Here is an 18,724-nt window from a genome sequence, read left to right on the forward strand (position 1 = left end):
TGCTAAGTTGTTTTTAAAGGTTTTACAAGGTTGGCAATTGATGACAAATGTAAAATCTCATTTAAGCTTGGCTTCCAGTCCACTTCTCATAAAACTCTTTGTAATAAAAACAATAAAGCAGTTTGGAAAGTTGGGAGGAACCCAGCATTGAACAGGAAATGCTGTAAACTAATTGCTTCAATTATTACAGCAGGGTTGATAACTAAAACAAGGCTGGCCGGGGAATGGGAACAAGTTATAATGCGGCAAGAACGGGCAAAGAGGGCACGAGAGATCTGAGGAATTCCACTAGCATCCTTCATTACCACAGATAATTAATCTATGCAAGAGAGTACGTATTGTTCCTGGTTTCCTGCTGATTATCTTCAACATGGCCTTTCTGTCGTGTGGGTGAAGCCTTAATTGCTACAAGACAGTGCCTCGTGGTTCCCCCGACTAAAGAAGCAGAAATCTCCTGCTCTGTCTCAAATAGATTCCTGAAATTCTTTACGCCCACTGAAGATACAAAGGTCTTTATCAGATAGATGGCCCCTCTCACAGCACAGTGTCCACTTTAAATTGCAGTGACGACCCAGGTCAGAATACATGCTCCAAAGTGCACTTGAACACGTTATTTAATGAGCAAACGCAGTTGAGTGAATACAGAGAAATGAAATGCACTATGTCCTGTGGTCCAATTAGAACCCCTGATATATTTTCATAATCCTTCAAATAAAATTGATGACCATCCCTCTGACACATGGCAGGAATCTACACAGCTGGGTTCTAAAAGGGGGAGGGGGGGCAATAATGAAAGTGTGGCAACTGCGATACAAATACGTATCCGCAGGCAAAAGTCAAGTGGAAAATACACGGTTTCCATTCTGCATTTGCTCATACTCTTTAAGATGTGCAATACGTTCCTGGTGGAGCTGAATGTGGTCATTTACAGGCGTTTAGTTGCAACATCAGTTCATGCTGCCAAGTGGAAATACTACAGATTTATAACATGGTTTATTTATAACGCCATTTGTAGTTGACTATTTTTGTTTTACAACAGGCAGAAAAATGTCCAGTTTCCAATTTAGAGAAAGACTTTTTAAACGGACACAGGAATAGGGAAGTTAGAGGCAGGGAGAGAGGCTCTCCCTCCCCTGATCCATCTGCTTTTATTTCTTCTGTGTTCACTTCTCACCTTCACCCTTTACACTCTAATGACCTGAAACACAGACCATCCCTTTGCCTCCACGCATGTTGTTTCCTCTTCCAGCAGTTTTGTTTTTTTGCTTTAGGCAATTCAACGTACTCTGCCAATTAATAAATTGCAGGTTAATGTTATATTTCAACATCTTTCTATGCTATAAATAGGGTAAGCAGGGAATAGGTATGTAGACAGTCAGAACCATTGAGGGGAGACCTAATAGAAATATAGAAAATTTTGAGAGGCATCGATAGGGTAGAGAGTCGGAATCTTTCCCCCAGAGTGGGAATTTCAAAGACTAGAGGGCAGAGCTTTAAGGTGAGGGGGGGAAATTTTAAAGCAGATAGAAACATAGAAAATAGGTGCAGGAGAAGGCCATTCGTCCCTTCGAGCCTGCACCGCCATTCAATATGATCATGGCTGATCATCCAACTCAGTATCCCGTACCTGCCTTCTCTCCATACCCCCCGATCCCTTTAGCCACAAGGGCCACATCTAACTCCCTCTTAAATATAGCCATTGAACTGGCCTCAACTACCTTCTGTGGCAGAGAATTCCACAAATTCACCACTCTCTGTGTGAAAAAAAACGTTCTCATCTCGGTCCTAAAAGACTTCCCCCTTATCCTTAAACTGTGACCCCTTGTTCTGGACTTCCCCAACATCGGGAACAATCTTCCTGCATCTAGCCTGTCCAACCCCTTAAGAATTTTGTAAGTTTCTATAAGATCCCCCCTCAATCTTCTAAATTCCAGCGAGTACAAGCCGAGTCTATCCAGTCTTTCTTCATATGAAAGTCCTGCCATCCCAGGAATCAATCTGGTGAACCTTCTCTGTACTCCCTCTATGGCAAGAATGTCTTTTCTCAGATTAGGAGACCAAAACTGTACGCAATACTCCAGGTGTGGTCTCACCAATGCCCTGTACAACTGCAGCAGAACCTCCCTGCTCCTATACTCAAATCCCCTCGCTATGAATGCCAACATACCATTCGCTTTCTTCACTGCCTGCTGCACCTGCATGCCTACTTTCAATGACTGGTGCACCATGACACCCAGGTCTCGTTGCATCTCCCCTTTTCCTAATCGGTCACCATTCAGATAATAGTCTGCTTTCCTGTTCTTGCCACCAAAGTGGATAACCTCACATTTATCCACATTATACTGCATCTGCCATGTCTTTGCCCACTCACCTAACCCATCCAAGTCACGTTGCAGCCTCCTAGCATCCTCCTCACAGCTAACACTGCCCCTCAGCTTCGTGTCATCCGCAAACTTGGAGATGTTGCATTCAATTCCCTCGTTCAAATCATTAATATATATTGTAAGTAGCTGGGGTCCCAGCCCCTAGCCTTGCGGTACCCCACTAGTCACTGCCTGCCATTCTGAAAAGGACCCGTTTATTCCTACTCTTTGCTTCCTGTCTGCCAGCCAGTTCTCTATCCACATCAATACTGAACCCACAATACCGTGTGCTTTAAGTTTGCATACTAATCTCTTATGTGGGACCTTGTCGAAAGCCTTCTGGAAGTCCAGATATAACACATCCACTGGTTCTCCCTTATCCACTCTACTAGTTACATCCTCGAAAAATTCTATAAGATTCGTCAGACATGATTTACCTTTCATAAATCCATGCAGACTTCCAAGATGTGTGGACAAGGTTTGTTTTTCACAGAGTGTGGGTGCCTGGAACGCACTGCCAAAGGTGGTCATGGCAGCAGATGCCAAAGTGGCATTTGAGGCTTTTGGATAGGCAGAAAAAAGGTCTCGACCCAAAACGCCAGCCATTCCTTCACTCCAGAGATGCTGCCTGACCCGCAGAGTTACTCCAGCTTTTTGCATCTACCTTTTGGATGGGCACTTGGATATGCAGGGAAGGGAGGAATGTGGACCACCTGCAGGCAGAGGACAATAGAAAATAGGTGCAGGAGGAGGCCATTCGAGCCAGCACCGCCATTCAATGTGATCATGGCTGATCATTCTCAATCAGTACCCCGTTCCTGCCCTCTCCCCATACCCCCTGACTCCGCTATCCTTGAGAGTTCTATCTAGCTCTCTCTTGAATGCATTCCGAGAATTGGCCTCCACTGCCTTGTGAGGCAGAGAATTCCACAGATTCACAACTCTCTGACTGAAAAAGTTTTTCCTCATCTCCGTTCTAAATGGCCTACCCCTTATTCTTAAACTGTGGCCCCTGGTTCTGGACTCCCCCAACATTGGGAACATGTTTCCTGCCTCTAACGTGTCCAACCCCTTAATAATCTCATATGAGGACATGAAGCCAGGACATTAGTTTAACCTGGCTTCATGTTCAGAGCAGACTTTGTGAACCAACGGCTGGCTCCTGTGTCCCCTTACCCATTGATTCACTGGTCTACTCATCTCCGTCTCACGAGTTAACAAATTGGATCATGCTCCTCCCAGCCTCCTGACCCATGGTGGTGCCACCGCATGTATCGTGGATATACACGCCGATGGAAGGAGATTGACCACTTGCAAAGCCAAACATTAGAACAATGCTCTGGGCATAGATCGTCTGCACATGTGTTAAGGAGGGCAAAGCTCTCTCCCTTGAGGATACACTGACATTTTCCTGGTCACCGTTTTATTCCAGATTATACCGGAGCACCTGGATGAAAACCCACGTGATGACAAGGAGAATATGCAAACTCCCCACAGACTGTAGTCGAGGTCAGGATTGACGCCGGGTCTCAGGTGCTGTGAGGTAGCTGTGCTGCCTTTGTATGGGAACAGTCCATTCAGATGGTCGAGGAGCCACGAATGTTGGGAGCCACGACCGCCCCGACGTGGCAACTCCAACAGCCTGACCACGGGAGAAGGCGGCAGGGAAGAGAAAAAGACATTCTGGCCTTTCATCACAGTGAGGAGGCGACTGGAGGGGACTCACTGTGATGGATGTTTCTTTTGTTTGGTGTTAGTTTATGATTGTATGTATTATTGCATATTTATTGATTATTCTTATTGGTCTTATTGTTGAACTGCAGGTAATTTTTCATTTCACTACACATTTATGTGTATGCGACAAATAAATGACGATTGAATGCAAGACAGCTCTGGTGCAAGATTGCAAAGTGAATCTGACCGCCCCACATCCACCCCCTCTCCCCAATCATCCACACTCGGCTCTCCCACCACACAGGGCGACAATTCAATTAACGGAATGGGACGTTGATGTTGGTAGATGAACATCCAGCCATTACATTTTTATTTTTTTTAAATTATTTTTATTTTTAGAGATACAATGCGGAAGCAGGCCCTTCGGCCCACCAAGTCTGCACCAACCAGCGATCCCTGCACATTAACACTATCCCACACACACTAGGGATAATTTACACACACGCCAAGCCAAGATCTCAGAGAAAACCCGTGCAGGTCACAGGGAGAACGTACAAACTCTGAACAGACAGCACCCGTAGTCGGGATCGAACCCTGGTCTCTGGCGCTCCAAGTGTTGTAAGGCAGCAACTCTACCGATGTGCCACCGTGGCTGGGGCAGGTGCTGAAATTTGAAACTCTGAGCTGCAAGCATCTGACCTGCCATTTGCCTTCAGAACCACTGACGGTCAACTCCATTCAGCCCTGTGAACATTTCTTATTTATTTATTTTGCTGACTGTCAAGAGATTTAAATACTTCCTTGGCATTTGGTTTACTTTTTGAAGTTCCGGATTTATCCTAAACTTTGAGCGTCAGGCATCTTTCTTAATGTTATTTATTAAATTGTGTCTTCAGTTTCCAGAAGAAATGGTTTTATTAAAGAGACCATAAACAAGACTTAAGTTCCTAAAGATGAGATAGTTGATGAATTCACTAAAGACAGCGTCTTATTAAATCACATTCCTTATCGACAAGTCAAAATTTGGCATTTTAAGTACTTCGCTAACTGAGAAAGATAACACGGAGTAGAGAGACAAGCAAGCTCACATGCTGGTATCTTGAGCAAATCACATAGTGCCGAAGTAACACAACAGGCCAGGCTGTGGAGGAAATGGATAGGCAGCATTTTGGATTCAGACCCTTCTTCAGTCCGAGAACAGTAGAGCACAGGAACGGGCTCGTGGGCCCACAATGGCCGGGCCAAACAAGGAGGATGACTGTCCATAATGACAGGTTGTGGGAAATACACCTTTAATAGATAAATAATATAGGAAGCATTAAACTTGTGTATTCTAAATAATCTTGATAATTTTAAATTATTTTGCTTGTCTATCAGAAGATTAATTGTTTTTCTCATCATCAGTTACATTCAATGGTAGGAATGGGTGGTGAATCTTTGGAATTCTTTGCCACAGAAGGATGTGGAGGAAAAGTCAGTGGATATATTTAAGGCAGAGATAGATTCTTGATTAGTGCGGGTGTCAGAGGTTATGGGGAGAAGGCAGGAGAATGGGTGTAGGAGGGAGAGATAGATCAGCCATGATTGAATGGCGGAGTAGACTTGATGGGCCGAATTCTACACTTATCTCTTATGATCTTATGAAAGAACCTAAATTGTATTTGTGAAACACACAGGAAAGGCACGTTACAATGTTTTAATAGATTTTTTTAATGCATTGCCCAGTACAAACTGTTTGCTATCTGATCACAATGGTACAGTGTTTCCAGTTTTACTAACTGACTCTGTTCTGAGAGAAAACAATACTATCTTTGGTACACTATTTAAAAAAAACAGAATAACACAAAAACCTCTTTGTCCTGTAGCTGTTGGTTGAAGTACAAAGTCTTGGTAAAATGACACCATTTCCATTCCTAAACCCTGCAGAAAAAGCGCTCCGATATTTTAATATTTCACCGACCAAAAGACATTTTCTCCAGCCCCTTCTCCACGTAATTTAACAAAGTATTATTTACCCATTTCTCACAAGAATCCTAGTTCCACGTTCAGCTCCTCTCCAGTGGCTGGCTGTGTCTATCTTTCACAAATAAAATTACCATGGAGTTTTGATAAGTTAATAAATATTTAAGCATTAATCTTTAATTAGGCATTCACACTTTTTGGTAAAATTTAAAAACAAAATTAGACCTTATTTAACAATGACTCATTAGAAGCACACTGGCAACTCCCTCCCTCTCCCCCCCCCCCCCCCCCCCTCATCCACCCCCACCCACAATTAGGCAATTTGGCTCCATTAAACATGGAAAGACTAATTAGCGAAAATGGGATGGTTGTTGAATTCTGCATTTCAACAAGTTCATTTAAGAAATATTTGGTCGGGCACATGGATAGGATAGGTTTAGAAGGATATAGGCCAAATGCAGGATATAGGCCAGATGGGACTAGTGTAGATGGGACATGTTGGTCAGTGTGGGCAAAAAAGGCCTGTTCCATATTGTTTGGCTCCATTCCAAAGATGTACGGGTTTGGAGGCTAATTGGCTTGGTATAATTGTAAATTGTCCCTAGTGTGTGTAGGAGAACGCTAGTGTGCGTGGATCGCTGGTCGGCCTGGACTCAGTGGGCTGAAGGGCCTGTCTCCACACAGCATCTCTAAACTAAACTTTAATTTTTTTTTATGACTCTAAGACTCTAAGTGCAGATAATGGAAACCACCAATAGTAAATGTGTGAACATTGTGAACCTTGTGTTCATTTGACAGGACTGCCTCTCAAATGTTTGTTTCCATCTTCCCATCATTTAAGGAGAAATCAAACAAGTGAAACACCTCCACGTATAACTCCAAAACTCCAAGGGAAAATAAAAGTATTCTGATGTGCACTCACACAAAATGGGGTACAATTTCAACCAGACTGATTTTAGCTGACGTTATCAGAAAGTACCAATTTTTGTGTCTACTGAAATACTTGATTTTTGTCACGTGTGAGCAAGTGAGCATTTTGTAACTGAGAGCAGCACATTAGTTCAAATATGCTTCACGTGCACTATAACACATCCACCCAACTTTCTACTGCACACACTGATCAACAATCTCTCTATATTCAGATGCAAGACCTTTAATTCTGTTAATAATGCTTTGGGCATTAAACAAAAATTCAATTAGCTCCAAAGAAAAAAGCAGATTATAACTGATGACAAGTGGGGAAGAGACTGCAATGGGCACTGACACAATAAGGACATCAGATAGTGGGCAGATGGTTATTACAGTTACAATAAACAGATAATGTGCAGTCTTAAACATTAATTGTGCTTCTGCTTTTTATGAATTTTCTCTGGCACTTTGTGGACAGAGCAAACTTGTTCCCAGGCAATGCATTTCCAAAGATCATTAGCTACATACAGTGCATTCAGAAAGTATCCAGACCTTGACTTTTTCCACATTTTGTTACGTTACAGCCTTATTTTAAAATGGATTAAATTCATTTTTTTAAATCATCAATCTACACACAATACCCCATAATAAAAAACAAAAACAGGTGTTTAGAAATTTTTGCAAAGTAATTAAAAAGAAATAACTGAAATATCACATTAACTCAGTGGATCTGGCAGCATTGCTGGAGAATGTGGATAGGCGACATTGTGTCGTGTCCCTTAATCAGACGGATTGCATTTGGGTGGGTGGGCGGGCAGAAAGTTGGAAGCGAGGAGGGGCAGGATTATGCCGGGTAAGTGATAGAATGTGTCGGAAGGAACCGCAGGTGCTGGTTTAAATCAAAGATAGACACAAAATGCTGGAGTAACTCAGTGGGACAGGCAGCATCTCTGGAGAGAAGGAATGGGTGACGTTTTGGGTCGAGACCCTTCTGATCAGTCTGAAGAAGGGTCTCAACACGAACAGTCACCCATTCCTTCTCTCCAGAGCTACTGCCTGTCCCGCTGAGTTACTTCAGCATTTATGTCTATCCTGGTAACTGATAGATGGATGCAGATGAGGGGGGTTGGGAAAGGTTAAAAGGCAGATGGTTGGACAAAGGCCACAGATGAAAAACAAAATGGTGTGAGATAAGGATAGAAGAATTACAAATTGTGAAGCCAGAGGAGGGATGTGGGTGGAAGGGGTTTTATTAAGTCACCAAAATTTGGAGAATTCAATGTTCATATCATTGGGTCGGAACTACCCCATGTGTAATACGAGGTGTTGTTCCTCAAATTTGTAGGTGGCCTTATTCTGGCAATGGAGGAAGCCCAGGACAGAAAGGTCATGGACACGTTAGAGGCAGGAAACATGTTCCCGATGTTTGGGGAGTCCCGAACCAGGGGCCACAGTTTAAGAATAAGGGATAGGCCATTTAGAACAGAGATGAGGAAAAACATTTTCACTCAGAGAGTTGTGAAGCTGTGGAATTCTCTGCTTCAGAAGGCAGTGGAGGCCGATTCTCTGGGTGCTTTCAAGAGAGAGTTAGATAGAGCTCTTAATGATAGCGGAGTCAAGGGATATGGGGAGAAGGCAGGAAGGGGGTACTGATTGTGGGTGATCAGCCATGATCTCGGTGAATGGTGGTGCTGGCTCAAAGGGCCGAATGGCCTACTCCTGCATCTATTGTGGGAATGGGAAAAAGAATTAAAATGGTGAGCAACTGGGATGCCCACCAGACCGAGTGCATGGCTAAAAGAGTGCCAAGTCTGTGCTTGGCCTCACTGATGTAAAGGAGACATACCGGCTACAGTAGATGAGCTGAGAGGAGGTGCACATGAACCTTTGACTCACCTGGAAGGATTGTTGGGGTCCCTGGATATGGGGGGGGGAGGGAAAGCGGCTAATACGGGACAGGTGGCAACCCAATGTCTGACTGATCCCGATGTGACTGCTTTTACATCGACGAGACAAAAATGTAGATTCAGCAACTCTTTTGCCAAACACTTGCCCTCGGTTCTCCAAAACCTACTGGATCTCCCATGGGCTAACCATTTTCATTGTTCCCTCATTTCCATATGGACCCCTCTGTCCTCGGCTTCTAAACGTTGCCAGAGTGAGACCACCAGACTGAAGGAACAGAACTTTGTTGTAAGCTGGGAAGCTTACAGCCCAACAAAAACAGTGAACTATTCAATTTCAGGTAACTAATCAAACCTCTTCCTCGTTTCCCACCTGGACTCACACCCATTTGTCCCCTCACTTCCATCTTAATTCTTACCACTGGCTTCATAATTCACAACTCTACCCTGATCTCACATCCTTTGTCTTTTCATCTCGGGTCTTTGTCCAACCATCTGCCCATCAATAAAAACCCTCTCACCTATATCCACCTTTACTCCCCCCTCCTCATCCAGTAGTACTGCCTCTACCCCAGACCTGAAACATCACCGATCCATGACCGGCCGAGTTACTCCAGGACTTTGTAGAAACAAGGAACCGCAGATGTTGGTTTAGAAAAAGACAGGCCTGAGTCTAAACCTCCAACAATCAATCAGCAAAAAAGCAGAGCTGCTAGAAGTAAGTACTCAGCAGGATTGACAGCTTCTTTGAAACAGTTTCCCTCCGTAGATGACTGCTGACATACACAGTCTATCCAGCATCAGCTTTTAATTTCAAGTGTCCAATACTTGCCAAATAGCACAGAGTGAAGACAACAGGTTACAGTGAACCTGCAGTGAAGGACACTACCAATGCAGAGAAGACATGCTGTGGTATTGGTATTACATGAAGCAGGGCGAGACAAGTTGTGTGAAGCATAAACATGGGATTGTAAACTTAATGCAGAGAGAACTGAGCAAGAGCTGAGCAAGGCAGCAACATATTGATGACAGCACCAGAGTGAATGGTGTAAAGATGCAAGGAAGCCAGAGATAAAGGTATATCGTCACCATAAACATGAAGGGACTGCCAATATTTTAATCTTTTAAATCAAATTGCAACTTGCCTGACCATTTATTCACTGCGCAAACTGGGTCAGCAGGATTATCCAATTTAGCAGAGCTAGATCAACAAATTTTATATGTATTAAGCTCCAGTCCAGTTCTCCAATGAGATCATTGTTTTTTTCCTGTCTGCACATAGCCACATTTGCCTATGCAAAAGAATCACAACAATGAACAAATCACACAAGTTTTGGTCCACCATCCACACATCTTGGCCCATTCTGTGTTACTTCCTCAAATTAAAATAAAGTTTGGTGGTTAGTCAGTAATTACACTGAAGAATAAAAACAGTATAAGTTGGCAAATGGGCTCCATTTACAAGATGATGTCCAGTATCAAACCTGGTTCATTGCTGCTGGCTGTGATCTTTGAAGTCAGATAAACCTTTTAGATTGATAGCAACGTTCTTCCCACTTTCAGAGGAAATGTAATTGAAACGTACCAAGCGGGACCCACAAACAATGCTGCTACTCCAATCTAACCAAAGCAGATTGTTTAACATTCTGACCAAGCCAAAGTTGGTGTTCATATCTCACAACATTTTGCTTTTACCTCACCAGCCTGCTAAATCTTCTGCCTCTCAATCTGAAGGGTCTCGACCCACAATGTCACCTATTCCTTTTCTCCAGAGATGTTGCCTGACCCGCTGAGTTACTCCAGCTTTGTGTCTATCACTGATTTCAATGGTTGTGTTCAGATTTACCACTTGAATGCTTGACAGATACCATTCTCCAAATACCTGTTTGTTGCTAAAATCTCATACCACATTTTCCATTGGTCTTTGTTCATTCTTCCTCATGACATGAAACCAATTGGCTCAGAGTTTAAGTTGGTTCTCAGGTCAATCCCTTGTGACATATTATTTCACAATTGGCCATCAACAACTAACAAGTTTCTTTCACCACCCCTCCACCCATTCCCCACTAATCACATGGAATAGTTATAATTGTAATCTACAGCAGCTAATGAATCTGCCAACTAGCATGTCTTTGGGGTATCAGGGAAAGCCCTAAACAATTGGGAGAAACCTTTGCAATCAGAGAAAGAACATTCAAACTCCACACAGAGAGCAGAGTTCAAAATCAATGTTGTTGGAACAGTTGGACTGCTGCACTATGAGTAGCCTCACTGGTCCTTGCTGGCTAGCCCCCAGCACTGAATGCCTACAATTTAAGACTTCATCCCATCTTTCAATTAATGGGTTCAACGTTTAGTACTGCAAACATTCTAGTCCCTTAAATCTAATGCTAATGCATACTCTTCATTTTATTAATAAGATAATGGTCCATGCATCTGGGAACTGCAATGGTCTATGCATCTGGGAACTGCAGTGGTCCATGCATCTGGGAACTGCAATGGTCTATGCATCTGGGAACTGTAATGGTCTATGCATCTGGGAACTGCAGTGGTCCATGCATCTGGGAACTGCAGTGGTCTATGCATCTGGGAACTGTAATGGTCCATGCATCTGGGAACTGCAGTGGTCCATGCATCTGGGAACTGCAGTGGTCTATGCATCTTAGATACTCTTTGGAACGTCAACCCCAATGTCCTTTAATTCTCCATTAGTTGCCGGTCCTCAACCCTAATCTTCCAGCCTTGTTCTGAGCTCAGTAACACTCCATCTGCCATTCTGTGAAGTACATTGGATTTTTAAGTCCATCACAGATACTCCAAGTTATAAAGATCTTAAAGAAAACAAGTTTTGGTGCATGTTAGAACTTTTATTTGAATAATCAACATACATCTGTAGAACATTCACAATGTTCTGCAGTCTCAATCTTCACGACTGCTCATCTGTTAAATAAGATAAATACAAGGTAGTGTAGGTTACGGGAAGTCAAATAGAGATCAAGGTTTGAGTGGGGTCAAATACAAAAAAAGTAAGAAAAATACTGCCCTCATTTCATTAAAAAATTACAAAATATTCCCGGTTAGATAAAATTGCTCTCATCTCTTTACTAAACAGATTTGATGCATAACAAATCAAAAATACGTACATGTTTTAAAAGAAATTCAGCAAAGTCACACCCCACCAGTAAACCCTGCTGGCTCAGAACTACCACAAAGAAAAACTTTTAAATGTAGTGTTGTGTAGCAGAAAAATTACAAAATATGATCCAAAAAATAAAAACCAATCACATTTTGCTTGCAATTCTGGTTGACTGCCAATAGCCCAATAACATTTAAATGACAATGTACAATTGCCGGAAGCATTTCCATAGTGGTTTTCATCCTCATTTAAGAACCCTCAAGTAGAGGGAATATTATATCAAAGATTTTGGCATTCCCGGTTTTATTTTGATGGAAAATAAAAGCTGCTCAATCTACAGGAAGCTTATGAAAACTGCAGTCATTGTGCTTAATACTTTGTGCGCAGAGAGGTAAATGTTGATTATTGTTGATAATCCAGCAGTCTAATGATCAGACTCTAGGTTTAAAGTAATGGATTAGGCCTTGAAACTGACAGGATGGACAAGAATAAAATTAATTGCTGTGTCTTGACAATATGCTCTCCTTTTCAATTGTTAAAAGCTCCAGGTTGCCAAGATCATCTACAGGGTCTGGACAAGGAGCTCAGACTTAATCTCTACTATTTTTAAATGATTAGTACATTTGCACAATTATACTCTAACAAAGTGCATCCAGTTTTGCTGGAAATTAATGTGCTGATACCAAATTACCAACTTGTGTAGAAAGGAACTGCAGATGCTGGTTTATACCAAAGATAGACACAAAGTGCTGGAGTAACTCAGCGGGTCAGGCAGCATCTCTGGAGAAAAAGGACAGGTGAAGTTTCTGGTTGGGACCCTTCTGCAGATTTCCGAAACATTACACATCCTTTTTCTCCAGAGATGCTGCCTGACCCTTTGAGTCACTCCAGCACTTTGGCATCTATCTTCGAATTACCAACGTGTTTGTCAAGTTTAGACTACCCCAAAACCTCAACAAAATTGTCACTATACAAGTGGATAAAAAGTGACATTTCTTCAAATTCATTCCCAAGTGTTTCCATATAATTTTAAACCAATTACAGGCATTGTAAAGCTGTTTAGGTGACAATGCTGCCTAGTGTGGCCCAGGTCTGTCAGTGAGAATTTCCATTTAATGAAAGAGGTTAAAACTCAGAAGCTTTTGACCAATTTTAATCTATTAATTTATGGTGCACTGTAGATAAATTAACCTTGGAAGTAACTAGACTGATCTTTTTCTGAAAGTATACCAACTTAAAAAGTGCTCTTTGTCATGTAGTGTTCACAGAAGTCGGAGTATTATTGATGGTTACTTATCTCAGTGTCGAATAGTGCTCTATTTAAGGAGAGGAAAGTACAAAACGTGTGCAATGCAGAAATAATACGTCAAGCAGCATGGTTTAAAAAAGTACTGAAGCCAGCAGGATTTCTTAAAATTTAAGATACAGGTAGGTTAAAAAAATACAATACAGGACACCCTCATACCACCAGGGAAGAATCTGCTTTACAGCAGGAAATCCACAAGTTTAAAATTGCAAAGCTCTCAAATATCCTTTTAGGGAGCAGAGCAGTTACTTCACGAAAGGTTTATGCTCCACTGAAAATCCTGTCCACATTTAATCAGTTTCATAATTGTTTTCCATAGGAAAAAGGCAACACCTGCTCTCAAATTGGATAAATGCAAATAATGCTGAACAAGTAGTTTGTAAGTTTACATTTGCAACAATGAGATCACTGATGCGATCTGCAGCTTCCATGATATGAAGATTTTAAAAAACGCTTGTATTGCAATTTCACAAGATACATTTGTCTCCAATTGCAGGTAACATCTGTTCAAATGCTGCTCCGTAATGTGGTGCATTCCAGTTTTATTAAACAGGAATCAGTTCACGAGGTTAGCTTCTAAACAGAATCTTGGACATTTAATTGCCATTGATGTGAATTCGCACAATTCTTCAAAGATCCTTCATACAAGCGACTGCGATTTTTCTTTTGCTTTCATAAATACTTCTGACCTCCAGATTCACCATCGGGATCAAGTATTTTTGTGAAAATTGATTGGATTCCAACCTCCTTAACAAGGCTGAAGTCAGGTTTCACCATGAAGGACTTGGAAGTGTTATTTTGAATGCTCTACAACATATAAAAGTGATTATAAAGGAAAATTGTCTATAGTGTTATCATTGTCCCGTCCTCCCGCATGTTTCCATGGCTTGAACTTATTTTGCTGGGACTGTCACTGTGTGTGTTCAAAGAGTTTAAGGACCCTTTATATTTGTTTTCTTTGCTGTCTAACAGTGGGCTGTTTAGGGAGAGGTTATGCTGCAGCTTTCTTGTAAGATCTCCATTCACATAATTTGGGAACATTGTTTTTGGAATGTATGATGGCATGTCATTTTCAATTATTAGATCGCCTTCATCTTCACTCTCTCCTTCTGCCGCACTGTAGTGGTTGGCATAGTGTGAAGTAGCTATAACATTGTGCTGGCTTGGACTGCTGTCTGTGGAAACACCAGAACTGCCAGAGGCCCTGCTGCTGCGAATGACATTATTGCGCTGATTTGCTGGCTTCACAGTAATGATCAGATTGTGACTGTTCGCGACCATCATGTCGGTCACTTGGTCCAATGACTTCCTGGCGACGTCAATTCCGTTGACCTCGAGTATTTCATCGTTCACCGCCAGTAAGCCAGTGCTCTCTGCCAAGCCACCTCGGACAAGCCTGGAGATGAAGATACCTGGCACCTTCTCCACTCCTTGAGGGGCCACGCGTACACTCACCCCATCGCGAATGTAGAACCCAAGTGGTTTGTCAGAGCCGTGCTTGTGAAGACGGACTCGGCGGTGAGTTTCTGGAAGGATGTCCACATCAATAATGGAAGAGATTTGTCGGAAATCCTGAGGCATTCCAATCAAGATGTGAGGCTTTGACTTGTGATGGACAGGCCGTAGCACGTGAAGACCTTTCTTCTTGCGTAGGAGAGAATTCGTTCCAAATGCCCCGCAGTCACCTTCAGCTGCAGAAAGATGCAAACATTTGGTTAGATTTCTGAAGCAACATTTGAGCTTTCATTTAAAAAGGAAACCAAGTCAAATCAAAAGCATTCAGCACTCATCTCACATCCCAATCAGAGGATAAAGATTTCCGCCAGATTTAGCTGGTGTTAGAAATCTCCTTAAAACCCAGCCGTTGGCTAGCCAGAATGTGGCAGAGGTGTATTACTTGTTGGTTGTAGGGTTTATATTAAGAACTTAATGAACTTAGAGAGAAGTTTAAATTTTGCATTGTATTAAGTTCATTTTATTGAGTTTAGATATATTGATTGATCAAAATGGGAGAATTACTTATCTTGGTAAAACCAGAGAGAATTGAAATACCGAGGGAGCAAAAGACAGATTCATTTTCCAAATCTTTCTTCTATTTTCAATTTAGATTCCAGGAGAGTCAGAAATAATTGTTCTCAGTAAAATGAATATAATATTGCAGGCTGCACTACCATCCAAAATACACTGGAAAATTCCTGGGGATGGTCACATCTTCATGGAAAACATTTGTATAAATGGCACATAGGCAACAAAATGTCCACATTTTAGGTCCAGTTACATTCTCTTCCTTCTCACCCCTCTTCCAACTACCCCAAAATACACACAGCCGTACAGCTACGTAAATAAGAGGAAGCGCTCCCTAATGCAAGCAAGCAACATTCAGATTGCACACTAAAAGCATATTGAGGCATTTAAGAAATATACTGTGTTTGGGATCACTACAGTTGCTGCTCCCTCTTCAGTACCTCATCTAACAATCAACAATCACACTTCAACTGGTGGCTGACAGCTAGTCCACCCCTAATGCAAAACCACCCATTATGTTCCAGATCCTTCAGCCAAAATATCTTTAAATGGTTGAAGTTGTTGTTAACTTGTTGTTCATTTGAATGTCAGATAATTGTTGCAACTACTACTCTGCCAGACCACCAAGGAACATGGTTGAATTATTTTATGGTCCTATTTGCTAAAGCAATAGCTGACAATTTGAGAGGAAGATAAATGTCATTTGATTTCTGTTCACATCATTAAACTGTCTACTGCTGCTGTAAATTCCAGAATTTGAACTGCTTAGCTGACTGAAGCATGCATTTAGATTTAACATTACTCTCAGATGCGATTAGTAATATTTCATAAAGTAGCTTTTCAACATCATAGTAAACAATTAAAATTCATGTTACATCAGATTTAGTACTTGAAATGCACAAAGTGACCTCTTCCCACGCTGCCGTCCATTGATGACAATAATAGGATATTATTTATTGTCAGCACTGCAAGAGACGATTTAAATTGCAATGAATCTCTTTAGAGCAGCTTTTATTCAGTCATCACATCATGGCCCTTCAGACTCGCTACACTGCAGGACAGAAAAACACCAGCTTCCAAGTAGTTTATATTAAACCATCTAGTTAAAGGCAACCACAATACCTTCATTTTTCTTTCCTCCTATCATTGGAAGGGAAAACAATTTTCTTGGATTACAAAATGACTAACAGCGAAGTTTGGGACCCTTGAGTGGATGTGTTAAGCACCATCGTTAATCTGGAATATAGGCATGTGCAAAATTAAACACTTTTTATTCAGCAGTGAAAATGTAATGCTCCATAAAAAATTATCATTTCAATAATTTTTCATTTCTTGGTCAGTTGAGACTCAATTTGTTCAGGTTAAAAAAATTCAAATCCCATTCAAGCACAAAAATATCATCAGGCTTTATCTCTCTTTCAGTTCCTTCTTTATTTGCACCATGATGAAAACATCTATATAACTGGAATCTCTATTTTACATTGGCACAAATCTTGCATAGTACTGTAACTGTCCGTCCTGATTTGATCCGAACTGATTGGGCCCCGTTATCAAGCTTAAGGGCAGTAGTGCCCCATATTGATTGCAGTCAAACAAGCCCCATCCCCTGGTATTTAAGATTATAAAGATCCTCAGATACAACATACTATCCACCACCACCTTGTGTGGTCTGGGAGTTGGTGTTTGGAGTTACCACTATATTCCACCACATCAAATACGAGGGCAGGGGACGTGGATAAAAATGTGGGCCAAATGGACAAGGGTTTGGAATGGATGGATGATTTATGGTTGGTACTGACTCTACCCAAATTCGATATTTTCCCATGTTGAATATCAAAAATTATTGCAGTACTCCAGCCAGCAGTTAGTCCCTTAAAAAAGGGGTGAACGTATTCACATAGCAACTATCATCCATAGACACAAAATGTTGGAGTAACTCAGCAGGACAGGCAGCATCCCTGGATAGAAGGAATGGGTGACTTTTTGGGTCGAGACCCTTCTTCAGACTCTAGACTCTGAAAGACAGGCAGATTTCAGACTCCAAAGAAGGATCTCGACCAAAAACCTCACCCATTCCTTCTATCCAGAGATGCTACCTGTCCCGCTGAGTTGCTCCAGCATTTTGTATCTATCTTCAGTAAAAAACCAGCTTCTGCAGTTCCTTCCCACACAACTACCATCCGTAGACCAATATGCATCATTTGAAAGGCTAATACTCCAATGGATTACTAAGAGTGGATTACTCAATACAATTTAGAAATAGTTAGGTGCAACATTTCAACATATCTGGCAGTAGAGTACAATGCTCTTTTTGTATGTGCAAAAACAGCCAGATCAGATAACCTAAGCATGTCAATGAGCAACACTGGAGTTTCACTGAATGAAGGTGGGAGATCATGCAGAATGATTGTGGTTTCAGTTCATGGCTGTGCAGAATTAAAACGATTAATACCACAGAGCCAACAAGTGGTCTTCACTGTTCCCGCCAACACTTTCGCTTTAGTTAAGTTTATTAGCACGTGTACCTAGATACCATGAAAAGCTTTTTTGTTGCGTGCTATCCATTCAGCAGAAAGACTATACGATTACAATCCAGTATACAGGACAATGGGAACAGCTTTTAGAGCATAGTTAGAGTAAGAAATTCTGTTCTTGGAGCAGAACTTTAAAAGATTGTTATGAATGATTGCAGATCTGCTTCTGGGCTCAGCACGCAGAGAGTTGGCTGGCTTGGGTGGCATCCTGCATCCTGCACCTTGCCTGCAGTCCGTCTGTCTTTTGTGTTTTTTGTTGTTTTTGTCTGAATTGTAGTTTTAATATGATGTAGTGTTGTATGTTATGTTTTGTGGGGGGGGGGTGGTGGGAGGGAACGGGAACTGTAAAATTCTCTCTCCCGAACGGAGACGCGACCTTTGTTTCTGTGTCGTGTCTCCGTTCCCGCTGCGGCCTACCATCGGCCATGCACCTGGGACCACCTGGGGCTCTGGTTCGCAGAGCCCGCGGCCCGGACTCACCACCTGCGGCGCTGGCTGCCTGCGGATGCTGCGGGAACGGCTGCGACTCGTCTCCGGAGGCTCCGGCGCGGGCCGCGTGGACGTCGGAAGCTCGCAGGCCCCTGGGTGGGGGCCGACATCGGGAGCTCCGGCAGCGGCAGCGTGTTCGCCCGCCCCGAATCGCGGGGCTTGGGTCGGCCCGCCACGGACCTTTCACCGCCCGGCGGGGGTGGAATAGGCCGTGGACCTTTCACCGTCCAGCGGGGGCTTCAATGTCGGGAGCCCCGACCGCCCCGACGTGGCAACTCCAACAGCCTGACCGCGGGACAAGACGGCAGGGAAGAGAAAAAGACATTCTGGCCTTCCATCACAGTGAGGAGGGGACTGGAGGAGACTCACTGTGATGGATGTTTCTTTTTGTTTGGTGTTAGTTGTGATTGTATGTGTTATTG

General features: G+C 42.5%; 1 protein-coding gene across 2 annotated transcripts in view; it reads right to left on the reverse strand.

The window, feature by feature from the left end:
• pard6a (par-6 family cell polarity regulator alpha) overlaps positions 1-18,724 on the reverse strand; it is a 125,845-nt gene that overhangs the window by 53,768 nt on the left and 53,353 nt on the right. For both annotated transcript variants that reach the window (XM_078400340.1, XM_078400339.1), the window contains exon 3: positions 14,710-14,945. In XM_078400340.1, the coding sequence (XP_078256466.1) occupies positions 14,710-14,945 (236 nt within the window). The remainder of the gene's footprint in view (positions 1-14,709; positions 14,946-18,724) is intronic.

The sequence above is a fragment of the Rhinoraja longicauda genome, chromosome 6 (genome assembly GCF_053455715.1).
Source record: "Rhinoraja longicauda isolate Sanriku21f chromosome 6, sRhiLon1.1, whole genome shotgun sequence".
NCBI lineage: Eukaryota > Metazoa > Chordata > Chondrichthyes > Rajiformes > Arhynchobatidae > Rhinoraja > Rhinoraja longicauda.